At 40.6% G+C, this 14,264-nt stretch overlaps 1 protein-coding gene across 1 annotated transcript in view; it reads right to left on the minus strand.

Moving 5' to 3' along the window:
* Positions 1-13,979, minus strand: part of ALG14 (ALG14 UDP-N-acetylglucosaminyltransferase subunit) — a 103,502-nt gene extending 89,523 nt beyond the window's left edge. Inside the window, exons 1-2 of the mRNA XM_032247935.1 lie at positions 13,789-13,979; positions 2,991-3,142 (exon numbers count right to left, since the gene is read on the minus strand). Of these exons, the coding sequence (XP_032103826.1) occupies positions 2,991-3,142; positions 13,789-13,921 (285 nt within the window). The 5' untranslated portion in view covers positions 13,922-13,979. The remainder of the gene's footprint in view (positions 1-2,990; positions 3,143-13,788) is intronic.
* Positions 13,980-14,264: the final 285 nt, after the last annotated feature.

A 14,264-nucleotide genomic window follows, 5' to 3' on the forward strand; every position in this document is an offset into this window, starting at 1 on the left:
AGCACCAGCCACTGGCTTCTCTTCTCTTCCTGTATATTATCTTCATTCTCTATCTATATACTAACTTTATCTTCTAGGTGAAAACATGACTGTCAGCAGCTTCCAAGCTTTATCATTTACAGAGCTTCCCTGAAGACAGACTCATCCCGTTCTCTAGGTCTCTAAGCCCAAAAAGCTCAGAGAAAGACTTCGATTAGCCTGAGTTAGGCCAGCTGTCCACCCCTGAACTATCCAAAGCAGCCCTGCAGCTGGGCCATTCCCAGAGAGAGGGATAGATAAAGACACTCACTCTACATAAGAAACAGCTCTAGTTTCCTTCCTTAATAAAGTAGTTTCACTTAAAAACAAAACAAAACAAAACAAAAAACACTGACTAAAATGCTAATATGAAGTGAGCAACCGGGGTAAAGAAGTATTCATAATTTCAAAAGCAGATATATGATTTGGAGAAGAAACAGCAGTCACAGATAAATTATCAAATGTAACACACTGATAGGGAGCTTTAATGAAGAGCCAATAAGCACATGAACTGGATGCTTTGTGAAGTATAATTTTCACTGTTGGAATTCAATGAAAAACTGTTTTCTCTATTTAAAAGAATAAAAAATGTGCAAAAAATATTAAGCAACCTTTTTTTCCTTCAGCTTTTAAGTTCCAGGGTACATGTGCAGGATGTGCAGGTTTGTTACATAGCTAAATGTGTGCCAAGGTGGTTTGCTGCACACATTAACCCATTACTTAGGTATTAAGCCCAGTATCCATTAGCTATTCTTCCTGATGCTGTTCCTCCCACAACCTCTTCCTTCAGCAGGCTCCGGTGTGTGCTGTTCCCCCATGTGTATCCATATGTTCTCATCATTCAGCTCCCACTTATAAGTGAGAACATGTGGTATGTGGTTTTCTGTTTCCATGTTAATTTGCTGAGGATAATGGCTTCTAGCTCCATCCATGTCCCTGGAAAGGACATGATCTTGTTCCTTTTTATGGCTGCATAGTATTCCATAGTGTATATGTACCACATTTTTCTTTATCCATTCTATCACTGATGGGCATTTGGGTTGACTCTATGTCTTTGCTATTGTGAAAAGTGCTACAGTGAACATATGTGTGCATGTATCTTTATAATAGAATGATTTATATTCCTTTGGGTATATACCCAGTAATGGGATTGCTATGTCAAGTGGTATTTCTGCCTCTAGATCTCTGAAGAATCATCACACTATCTTCCACAACTGTTGAAGTAATTTACATTCCCACCAATAGTGTAAAAGCATTCCTTTTTCTCCATAACCTCACCAGCATCTGTTGTTTCTGGACTTTTTAATAATTACCATTCTGACTGATGTGAGATGATATCTCATTGCAGTTTTGATTTGCATTTCTCTAATGATCAGTGATGTTGAGTTTTCTTTTATATGTTTGTTGGCTGCATGAATGTCTTCTTTTGAGAAGTGTCTGTTCATGTCCTTTGCCCACTTTTTAATGAGATCATTGTTGTTATTGTTGTTTTGTAAATTTAAGTTCCTTATAGACTCTGGATATGAGACCTTTGTCAGATGGACATATTGCAAAAATTATCTCCAATCCTGTAGGCTGTCTGTTCACTCTGATCATAGCTGCTTTTGCTGTGCTCAAGCTCTTTATTTAATTAGATCCCATTTTTCAATTTTTACTTTTGTTGCAATTGCTTTTGGCATTTTTGTCATAAAATCTTTGCCCGTGCCTCTGTCTTGACTAGTACTGCTTAGATTTTCTTCCAGGGTTTCTTATAATTTTGGGTTTTACATTTATGTCTTTAATCCACTCGGAGTTAATTTTTGTATAAAGTGTTAAGGAAGGGGTCCAGTTTCAATTTTCTGCACATGGCTAGCCAGTTCTTCTTGCGACATTTATAAAACAGAAATTCCTTTCCCACTGCTTGTTTTTGTCAGGTTTGTAGAAGATCAAATGGTTGTGTGTAGTCTTATTTATGAGTTCTCTATTCTGTTCCATTGGTCTATGTGTCTGTTTTTGTACAAGTATATCATGCTGTTTGGGTTACTATAGCCTTGTAGTACAGTTTGAAGTCAGGTAGCATGATGCCTCTGGCTTTGTTCTTTTGCTTAGGATTGTCTTGGCTATTCGGGCTCCTTTTTGGTTCCATATATACTTTAAAATAGTTTCTTATAATTTTGTGAAGAATGTTAACAGTAGTTTAATGGGAATAGTATTGAATCTATAAATTACTTGGGCAGTAGAGCCATTTTCACAATATTGATTCTTCCTATCCATGAGCATGGAATGTATTTCCATTTGTTTGTGTCCTCTCTGATTTCCTTGAGCAGTGGTTTGTCATTCTCTTTGAAGAAGTCCTTCACTTCCCTTGTTAGCTGTATTCCTAGGTATTTTATTCTTTTTGTAGTGATTGCGAATGGGGGTTCATTCATGATTTGGGTTTTGGCTTGCCTGTTGTTGGTGTATAGGAATGCTAGTGATTTTGCACATTGATTTTGTATCCTGATATTTGGCTAAAGTTGCTTATCAGCTTAAGAAGCTTTTGGGCTGAGGCAATGGGATTTTCTAGATATAGGATCATGCCATCTGAAAAGAAGGGTAATTTGATTTCCTCTCTCATTATCTGAATACACTTCATTTCCTTCTCTTGCCTGATTGCCCTAGCCAGAACTTCCAATTCTGTGTAGAGCCAGAGTGGTGTGAGAGGGCATCCTTGTTTTGAGCCAGTTTTCAAGGGGAATGCTTCCAGCTTTTGCCCATTCAGTATGATCACGGTGAATAAACATTTTGACGTGCTAAGCAACCATTTTTTGACTTGAGGGTTTATTTTATAGAAATTCGTATCTTTTGGTAGCAAAGGAAATGTATTTCATCACCAATAAACATTTGACTGCCCATTGTTGGTAGGGCACTGAGGTGCCATGAGATTATTTCTAAACACAATTAAACTCAATGTACAACTTGCAATTTTTTTAGAAATATAAATTGCCACTTACCATGTTACCAGGGTCTCTATCAGCTCGATCTAGTTCAAAAGAATTTATTTTACTGGCACTCATTTCATCAGTGTCAGCAATGACATAATGTCTAGGTGAGTAGGCATTGGACAAGCTCCCAAGCAGCCTCAGAATCTCGGTGGTATGTCCACCTGGAAAAAACAACAGAAGTCCTAGATTAAGAAACTCACAATGGACATACCCATTTGACCATGTTATACCAATGTCATGGTTTCAGGTGGGAGGGGGCACTGTAATTGCATATTTCTCAAAAGACACAAGGAACCTTTGAAAACAATAAATCTATGCCCTTGTATAAATACAACTTTTTTTTTTTTGAGACAGAGTCTCGTTCCGTTACCAGGCGTCAGGCTGGAGTGCAGTGGCGTGACCTCAGCTCACTGCAACCTCCACCTCCTGGGTTCATGCAATTCTCCTGCCTCAGCCTCCCAAGTAGCTGGGACTACAGGCGTGCGCCACCACGCCAAGCTAATTTTTGTATTTTTAGCAGAGACAGGGTTTCACCATGTTGGCCAGGATGGTCTCGATCTCTTGACCTCGTGATCCACCCGACTTGGCCTCCCAAAGTGCTGGGATTATAGGCGTGGGCCACCGCACCCGGCCATAAATACAACTTTTATATAAAACGAAGACAATACATGTATAAAAATAAAATCAGCACGAACAGTAGGTACTAAAGAAGGCACAAAACAGTGTAAGATGTAGCTCTTGTTATCAAGAAGACTGGTGAGAAAGGGGCTAGACACACGCATGAAGACAAAGAAGACATAAGACAGCAAGAAAAACTAAAATGTGGAGGGTAAGCAAATGGTTATGAAAAATCAATGCCCTAAGAATAAGGAAGATCCCTGGAAAAGGCTGCGATGAGTTGAAAGGAGATGATAATGGACAGACAGGAGTAGGGAAGCCACTGGGTGGAGATGGGGATTGTTAGTGCATGAGATGAAAAGATCTGAAACGTGTTCAAAGAGTGGCAGGAATACTGGGAATAAAGGTACAGGTGACATAAGGTCAGGAAAGCAGTATGGGAAAAGGGAAGCCAGTCACTGAAGGTTCGATGTAGAGAAGTAAGGTGAAGGGGGCATGAGCACTGACCAGCAGAGCTTAGACCTTCCTAAGAAACATTTTTTGTTCACCACTGTAACCCCAGCTCCTATCAGAGGTCTCAGCACACTGCAGGTTCTCAAATATGTATCAGCTTTACCAAACGAGTAATGTTCAGTTTCTGAAATATAATCTCCAAAATTTTAATACTTTAAAAATTTCAAACACATACATATAAAAATCAACTGTGTTCATTGAGGTTTCCTTCATGAAAACAACAATAGAATATCTACCTATCTAAAAACCATTTAAGCAGAACAGCCAAACTCCTTATCAAGGAGCCCTATCACACCATTTCAGTCTCATTTCACAAGCTCTGTGCCTCAGTCAGGTTGATGTCTTTAACATCTGCATTCACCTTATTTGTTACTCACCCCTTGCCGGTGATCATGCTGCTCCCCCTACCTAGAAGGCTTCCCCCACCCCGCCTCCCTTATTGTTGTAAGAAAGAGTATTTAATAGTGATACAAGAACACAAACGGGAGAGAGATCCAAGATGGCTGATTACTAGCAGCTCAGGATTGTAGCTCCCAGTGAAAGCGCAGAGAACGAGAGGACGTCACACTTTTCAGAAGAATTTTTGTTGCTCATGGACCAGGAGATTCCCAGCAGAGGAGCCCCACGGGTCGCCAGTGCGTCCCTTGTGGCCGACACGGCGGTTTTGCCGGCGCAGCGGTTCTTCGTACAGAGTAAATGGGACTGGATCCCCTTTTGATCGACGTTTGGAGCTCCAGGAAGGCAGAGTCGCCTATTCAGCTGATTGAAAAAGGGACTCAAGAAGGAAGCCAGACCAGAGATTGCCGGGCAGAAAAGCACCACGAATCTTAACGCCGCTGTTTTGGCCGGCGCAGTGGGTTCCTCAGGTTCTGGCGCTGGGAATCAACAAGTTGGACGTCCACTCAGAGACCTAATTTGAAAGTCCTTAATTACAAAGACGACAGGTGGATAAATTTACAACGATGGGAAGAAACCAGTGTAAAAAGGCTGAGAAGACCCAAAATCAGAATGCCTCTGCCTCTACAGGGGATCACAGTTCCTATCAACAAGGGACCAAGGCCTGATGGAGAACGAGTGCGTTCCATTAACAGATCTAGGCTTCAGAAGGTGGATAATAAGAAACTTCTGTGAGTTAAAAGAACATGTTCTAGCCCAATGTAAAGAAACTAAGAACTTTGAAAAAAGGTCTGATGAAATCCTAACGAGAATAGACAATCTAGAGAGGAATATAAGTGAATTAATGGAACTGAAGAATACAATAAGAGAACTCCGCGAAGTATGCACAGGTTTTAACAGTCGAATTGATCAAGCAGAAGAAAGGATATCAGAGGTCGAAGACCTACTTAATGAAATGAAACGAGAAGACAAGATTAGAGAAGAAAGCGTAAAAAGGAATGAGCAAAGTCTCCAAGAAATATGGGACTATGTGAAAAGACCTAATTTACGTTTGATAGATGCACCTGAATGTCATGAAGAGAATGAATCCAAGCTGGAAAATATTCTTCAGGATATTAATCAGGAAGACTTTCCTAACCTAGTAAGGCAGGAAAATACTCAACTTCAGGTAATACAGAGAACACCACAAAGATATTGTTCAAGTAGAGCAACCCCAAGACACATAATCGTTAGATTCACCAGGGTTGAAATAAAGGAGAAAATTCTAAGGGCAGCTAGAGAGAAAGGTCAGGCTACCCATAAAGGGAAGCCTATCAGACTCACAGCAGATCTCTCAGCTGAAACCTTACAAACTAGAAGAGAGTGGGGGTCAATATTTAATATCCTCAAAGAAAAGAATTTTCAACCCAGAATCTCATATCCAGCCAAATTAAGCTTCATAAATGAAGGAAAAATAAAATTTTTCGCGAACAAGCAAGCACTCAGAGATTTCATCACCACTAGGCCTGCTTTACAAGAGCTTCTGAAAGAAGCACTATACACAGAAAGGAACAACCAGTATCAGTCAACCCAAAAACTTACCAAAAGGTAAAGAGTATCTCCATGATGAAGAATCTATATCAACTAATGGGCAAAATAGCCAGCTAGCATTAAACGACAATATTAAACTCACAAATATCAATATTAATCCTAAATTTAAATGGATTAAATGCCCCAATCAAAGACACAGACAGGCAAATTGAATAGAAAGTCAAAACCCATTGGTTCGCTGTATCCACATCCATCTCACAAGCAAGGACACACAGAGACTCAAAACAAAGGGTTGGTGGAAGACTTGCCAATCAAATGGAGAGCAAAAAAAAGAAAAAAAAAGAAAGCAGGAGTTGTAACTTTCGTCTCTGACAAAATAGACTTTAATAGTAACAAAAACTAGAAACAAAGAAGGACATTACATAATGGTAAAAGGATCAATGCAACAACAGGAGTCAATGATCATAAATATATATGCGCCCAATATAGGAACACCCAGATACATAAGTTCTTAATGACTTATAAAGAGACTTGGACTCCCGCACAGTAATAGCAGGAGACTTTGACACCACATTGTTAATATTGAAACAAGATCAACAAGATAGAAAATTAACAGGGACATCTATGATTTGAACTCAGACCTGGAACAAGTAAACTCAGTGAATATTTATAGAATTCTTCACCCCAGGTCCACAGAACATACATTTTTCTCAGTATCATATTACACCTATTTTGAAAGTGACCACATAATTGGAAGTAAATAAATCACTCTTCAGCATTTGCATAGCATTTCACAGACTTAAATGAAATATTGGTTGGCTGTTTGTTATTTTCTTCCCTATTCCTTCCTGTCTCCGCTGTTAAGTACAATTATCAGCATAAAAGAGGTTTTTAATACCCATTTTTAGATTGCATTACAGCCCGGGCAATAGAGCAAGACTCCTGTTCTCTCTCCCCCTTTCTTCTTTCTTTCAAAAAAAAAAAAAAAAAAACCACAAAACACAAACGAAGGTAAATTTAACATGAGTTTCCCCCTAATATTCCCCTCCCCCCTTCCCTGCCCCCCTCCCCGCCACGGAGTTTCCCTCCTGTTGCCCAGGCAGGAGTACAATGGCGTGATCTCGGCTCAATGAAACCTCTGCCTCCCAGGTTCAAGCAATTCTCCTGCCTCAGCCTCCCAAGTAGCTGGGATTATAGGTGTGCCCCACCATGCAGGGCTCATTTTGCATTTTTAGTAGACTGGGGTGTCACCGTGTTGGTCAAGCTGGTCTCAAACTTCTGACCTCAGGTGATCTACGCACCCTGGCCTCCCAAAGTGCTGGGATTACAGGGGTGAGCCACCGCGCTCGGGCCACATTTTTTTTTAATATATAGTAGAAAGGAAAAGATTTCTTTCGAAATTCCAGAGGGAATTATATATATACAGTAACAAATTTGGCATAGATTTAGTGTGGATTTCAGGAATTAAAATCATACATTAACTTTATAACCTGTCACCCATCTTCTTGACTGGGGCATATAGTTTAAACATTTGGTTTATAATCATTTTAGTATTTTTGGTTTTAGCCTTGAAAAAAAAATGTCAGGCTGGGGCGGTGGCTCATGCCTATTATCTCAGCACTTTGGGAGACTGAGGTGAACGGATGATCTAAGGTCAGGAGTTTGAGACCAGCCTGGTCAGTTTGGTAAAACCCCATCTCTACTAAAAATACGAAAACTAGCTGGGTGTGGTGGCTCATGTGTGTAATACCAGCTACTCAGGAGGCTGAGGCAGAAGAATCCCTTGAGCTTCAGAGGTGGAGGTTGCAGTGAGCCAGGATGATGCTACTGCATTCCAGCATGGTTGACAGAGCAAGACTGTCTCAAAAAAAAAAAAAAAAAAAAAAGAAAGAAAGAAAAGAAAAAAAAAGCAGTGGCACTCCAAGTAGGTACTTGTTTTCACAGCTGGAATAATTAAGGATAAAACCTAATATCTACAACATCTTCTACACAATTAAAACTTCATTATACACCTGCTTTAATAGTCCTTTTTATTCTTCCTTTTTTTTTTTTTTTTTAAAGGAAACCCTCACTGAATACTGTGAAAGTTGTCGGAATCAAAATAGAGTTACTTGTGACAAAATGGAGCTCGGAAAGGCCATGAAGGGTTCTGAATGCTCAATCACCTGAAAACAAGAACTATCACAAAAGACTATACCAAAACCACAATGTTGCACAAAGCCCACTGCAACCTTATGCAAAACAAACAAACAACTTTTGCAAGGACATCTGCCCAGCAACTGCCTGTTGAACCTTGGACTAATGTCACTCTTATTATTGATCCCTGTAAGCAAGGATAATTGTTTCAAAATAACTTATGTAACTCTCCCCATTTTACCTTTAAAAACCGCTGTCTTCCCTTGCCTCTTTGAATGCGCCCATAGTTTACTTGGTATGTGTATTCAACACTACAATGTTTACTCATGATAAACTTACTGTCTTTGGAGAATCTCTCTGTTATTTAGGTTGAAAACATATTCACTGAAAATTTAACCTTGTTACTCAATAAAGTCATTAAACTGATGGACTTTGTCTTCCATTTTAATTTTGTATTAAAATACATTTTTTGAGAATAAGATCCTCTAAGTTCTACCTTAAAATATATTCAGCATCTAATCACTTCTCACCATTTCTTTTTGCTACCCTCCCTGCTCCAAGCCACTATTATCTCTCACTTAGATTATGAACACAGCTTCCTGATCTGTTCCCTGATCGCTTCTTCAGTCTATCTCAACACAACATCCAGTGTGATCCTATTCGAGTTGATTGAATTATTTACATCTGCTCAAAATCCTCCAATGGCTTTATGTCTCCTGTGGAATAAAAGGCTTCTTGTACTGAGACCCCAACTATGTTCCCTCTTAGAGCTCATCTCCTGTTCCTCCCCCTTACTCAGTCCACTCTAATCACTCTAGTCTCCTTGCTGTTGGCTGTCATCTCCCCAAGGAGGCTTTCCCTGATAATCTTTATTAAAAGCAATGCCCCTTCCCCAAATCATAGTGTTCATCACTACATAACTTACTATGTAGTCTATTTATTTGTTTTGCTTTTTATCTCTCTCTATCCGTGCCTCACTAGAAGGCAAGCATAGTACCTTGAGGGCAGGCATTTGTGTTTGTTTTGTTACTGCTGTACCTTCTGTTCCTAGAAATAGCAGGCCCTCCTATTGTTGAATGAAAGAATGAATGAAAGTGTGATATTAAATCTAAAATTTTCCTAAGAAGACCATATTGTGTTTCAAAGAAAAATAGTTTTGACAAATGTTCTCTGAACAGAAATGGTTTACTAATAATTTTTTTTGGTTTTTGCTCTATTGGCCAGGCTGGAGTGCAATGGCGTGATCTCGGCTCACTGCAACGTCTGCCTCCTGGGTTCAAGTGATTTTCCTGCCTCAGCCTCTTGAGTAGTTGAGTTTACAGGTGCCCACCACCAAGCCCCGCTAAGTTTTTGTATTTCTTAGTAGAGACAGGGTTTTGCTACGTTGGCCAGGCTGGTCTTGAACTCCTGACCTCAAGTGATCCACCTGCCTCAGCCTCCCAAAGTGCTGGGATTACAAGCATGAGCCCCCACACCTGGCCTACTAATAATATTTTATGATATCTAAAGAGTAAATGTTGCTTGGTCTTCAAGGTAAATATTGAAAATGTCTTCTTCCTCCAACATTTTGGGCGTGAACTATTAAACTGCTTATCTGACTTCAAGTCTTTCTTTGACTGACATGATTCTTTCAGGCCCTTGATACCGTCCTACCCTCAATAATTTGAATGAAGGCAACATTTGCCAGATGAATTCTCAATCTTAATTTTAGTTTCAACTCCACCACTATCATGTAACACTATCAAGTGAATGGTTCTAACATCCATGCATTTGTTCAAGTAGGAAACCTAAAAGTCACCCTTCAGTCCTTCCCTCCCACATCCTCTACTTTCAATCCGCAACTGTAGATTTAACTCCTAAAATCTCCTAATCTCATCTGAATGTATTTGCTTCTCCCATCCCCATACCTATCACATCTTTATCTGTTATCTGAAATATTCAAAAGGCGCCTATTTGTTTCTCTACTTCACTCTTTGTTAAGACATTCTTTTGACAACACTGGCTGAATGATCTTTGTGAATGGTCAGAAGGAAGTGGGCAACTCTCCACTGAAAAAGATAAGCCAGGTGCCTGTGGTCCTAGCTACTCAGAAGCTGTCTCAGAATCGCTTGAGCCTGGGAGTTTAAGGCAAGCTTGGGCACATAACAAGACTGTTTTAAAAACAAAAACCAAAACTTCAAAAGCTCCTTTTGCTACAAAGACTAATGACAGTCACCATTTAATAAATGCTTATATAAAAAGAAAATGTCAAGACCTTCCAAACTTATTATGCCAAGGAGGAAAGCTAAGCCTTGGAAACTGACTCATGTAACATGGCTTTTTCTCTTTGGTGTCAGACTCATGCTTCCTGACCTTGGTGTTGAGATGTTATACATTAACCAGACTCCCTAGTCTTTATTCAAACCTAGACTAAATGACATTGGAGATAGAGGCACTTGTGATTGTTACCTCTTTATACCAGAATGTTAAACAAATCCCTTAGTACATAATCAATAGTAGTGTTGGGACTTAGAAAATAATATCCCAAAATGAAGGCCTTAGAAGTAAAAATTTTTCTCTGGCCTTCTGTCCTCTGTCTTTCAGTCCCCTGTCTCTCATTCCCATTATCCCCTGAGCCTTGTCACAGAAACTAAAATCTCTCTTCCCCAGGGCTGGTCACAGAAACCAAGAATTCCTTCTCCCAAAAGCTAGTCACAAAACCTAAATATACCACTCTAATTTTACCTCACCTTTCTGTGTAAAACCTGGCCATTATCTGAGCTGGGCAAGGTGGCTCACACCTTAATCTCAGCACTTTGGGAGGCAGGAGAATTGCTTGAGGCCAGGAGTTCAAGATAAGTCTGGCACGCATAGCAAGCCACCATCTCTATTTTAAAAATTAATTTAAAAAAATTTTAAATGCAAATTACCTGATCTACCTTGTTTCACAGTAGGTCACAACATGCTCATTCCAGAGAGGGTCCTGCTCCCTACCCAGAAAGAAATGAAGGTATGCTTAGAGACCAAGAAAAATCTAGCCAGACAGGCCTTACTGGGCTTCCCCAGTCTATTAGCATTAAATCATACCCTTTTGTCCAATCATAATTCTACATGGCTGTCTATACTTTGTTGAACCTAACCATAAAAACCAGATCATTTTCTTTGTATCTTTGGGTGTTCATTCTGAACACTTTCATATATGCTTAATAAATTTGTATGCCTTTTTTCCTATCATTTCTGTCTCTTGTCAGTGATTTTCAGTGAACTTTCAGAGGGCAAAGTGGAAGTTTTCCCTTGCCCCTTACATTAGCCAACCAAATCTTCTATCTGTATGTTAGCCTTTGTAAGGAAAATGTTGTAATTTTGCTCAGCATCTTTGTTCTTGCCTGTATAAACTATCTTCATTTTTTCCCACACGGGGAGCACTGACCACCATTCTTTAGTATAGGTTTGCTTCCCAGAAAGCCACTCTCACACTCTGTGGTTGAATAAACTCTTTTAACTGGATATTGAGCCCTTTGATTATTTTAGGTTGATACTCTATGTCAAGCATTTTACTAAACACTTAATTTTTTATTTAAGCTTTTGATTATATTTTATTTCACTTTGAGACAAGGTCTCACTCTGTTAACCAGGCTGGAGTACAGTGGTACAATCTCGGCTCACTGCAACTTCTACCTCCCAGGCTCAAGTGATCCTCCTATCTCAGCCTCCCAAGTACCTGGGACTATAGGTGTATGCTACCACATCCAGCTAATTTATTTATTCATTTATTTTCGGATTTCATTATGTTGCCCACTGGTCTCCAACACCTGAGCTCAAGCAATCTGCCTGCCTCCCAAGATGCTGAGATTACAGGTGTGAACCACCATGTCCGGCCTAAACACTTTAAATACGATCACATTTAATCTCTCCTGGCCTCTCTCAACCCATGTAGAAACAGAAGGCTCAGTGAGGTTAACTAATTGCCTAAGATCACCAAGGTAGTAAGTGGCAGTGATGTGATTCATCCATAGTGTTATGACAACCTAGAGGCCTGTGGTCTTAACCCCTACATGATATGGAACCGTGGAGTAGCAGCAATTGCTTTATAAAGCAGGATTTTAGGCCAGGAGTAGTGGCTCATGCCTGTAATCCCAGCACTTTGGGAGGCCAAGGCAGGAGGATCACTTAAGGCAGGAGTTCGAGACCAGCCTGGCCAACATGGTGAAACACCATCTCTACTAAAAATACAAAAATTAGCTGCGTGTAGTGGTACATGCCTGTAATCCCAGCTAATCAGGAGGCTGAAGCAGGGGAATGGCTTGAACCCTGGAGGTGGAGTTGCAGTGAGCCAAGATCTTGCCACTGCACTCCAGCCTAGGCAAGAGTGAGACTCTGTATCAAAAAAAAAAAAAAAAAAAAAAAGGGCAGGATTTTAAACACCCTTTACAATCTGGACTCAGTTTACCTCCCCGCATTGAACTCTACACAATAGTGTTCTCTCACCTCTGGCCATTCCAAGTGATATCACCTTCTTTTCACACCCTCCCAGTCCTCAAAACCCAGGCTTTCCCTCATCTGACTAATTTCTGTTCATCTTTCAAGTCTCAGTTTGGCATCATTGCTTCCAGGAAGCTGCCTGTTTTAAAATCTGATAAAGCAGTGCCCTTCCTGAAGACTGCCATAGCAATTTGTACTTCTTACACAATTACTACACGAATATGGCACTTAATCTCATTGTGGCAAATACTCATTTTGATTTATTTTCTGTTGTTTTTTTTTGTATTCTCTATTTCATTCACTGCTGTATCTTTGCATCTTTCACAGGACTTAGCAAGGAGTCAGCACTCTATGGCAAGTAACGTTAGTCAGTTTTATTATTTCCAGAGCTTAGTTTCGTGTTTGGCCTAACAGCTCAACAGAGATTAAGTGAGTAAAGTAATGAATTACACTTGAATATAAACTTAGTACATTTGCTCACACTATACATGTTATATCTGGATGCAATCTCCTGCCATCCCCAAATGTTTACATTGTGTGTGTGTGTGTGTGTGTGTGTGTGTGTGTGTGTGTGTGTCTGTCCCTGTCAAAACTATTTAAAATTGTAAGCATCTACAGAGTTGGTGGGTTTAGATTGTATTACCTGACAAGTCAGCGTGTTGCTCACACTGCCACCCTGTGTGTATGGTTCTACAGTCAGTAGATCATTGTTTTTATTCTCGTGCACTCTGTATATTTATAAACGTGACAATTCATTCTGCCTCATTTATCATGTAGCATTCGTGTTTCCTAAACTAAATACACAATACCTAGATTAATAATGCACAACAGCCATACAGGGAAACTGCATGTTAGAATCAAAGGCTTCTACGTTCTCTTTGTTCGCTAATTATTTGTTATAAAAACATACACTACAGAGAGTCTTAATTACAGACAAGTGTAAATTATTTGTCATAAAAAGACTCCTGGGCCGCGTCAGCAAACCAGCCCTTACCCTGGCTGAACTGACCGGTTCCGGTAGGGCAGAAAAACTACAAATCTCTGCATGCAACACTCCAACAAGTGCTAAGGGGACCAGGGAAGAGCGTCGCGGTGCACTCTAGGGTTTGTAGTGACCAACCCAAGTCCGACCCATCGCCTCCTCGATACTTACCGGACCCAGCCACTACCAAGATACTGAGAGACTCCCGGGGCGTAACGTCCTGGGAATGAAGCACTACCCATATTCGCAGGATTAGGAAGACCGCCACAGCTCCTGCAGCCGCAGCTAGAAGCACACAAACCATGTAGAGAAACGGCGCATGCGTCCACTCCCGGGAGCCAGCCGCTGTCAAAGTTCACAACTACGGGTGCCGAAGCGACTCAAACCCGGAATGACGCACCTCCTGCGGGGGCTGGGCTTGCCTGAGCTGGGAGGAGTCGAGGGCCGAGGAAGAAGCCCGGGTCCTGCTGACAATTCATATTAGCTCATTTACCGTGTAGCATTCGTGTTTCCTGAGCTACCCAATACCGGCTGGTCGCGGTGGCTCACGCCTGTAATCCCAGCACTTGGGAGGCCGAGGCAGGCGGATCACGAGGTCAAGAGATCGAGACCACCTTGGCCAATATGGTAAAACCCCGCCTCTACTA

Source organism: Sapajus apella, unplaced genomic scaffold (assembly GCF_009761245.1).
Source record: "Sapajus apella isolate SASKATOON/1434 unplaced genomic scaffold, GSC_monkey_1.0 scaffold64, whole genome shotgun sequence".
Taxonomy (NCBI): domain Eukaryota; kingdom Metazoa; phylum Chordata; class Mammalia; order Primates; family Cebidae; genus Sapajus; species Sapajus apella.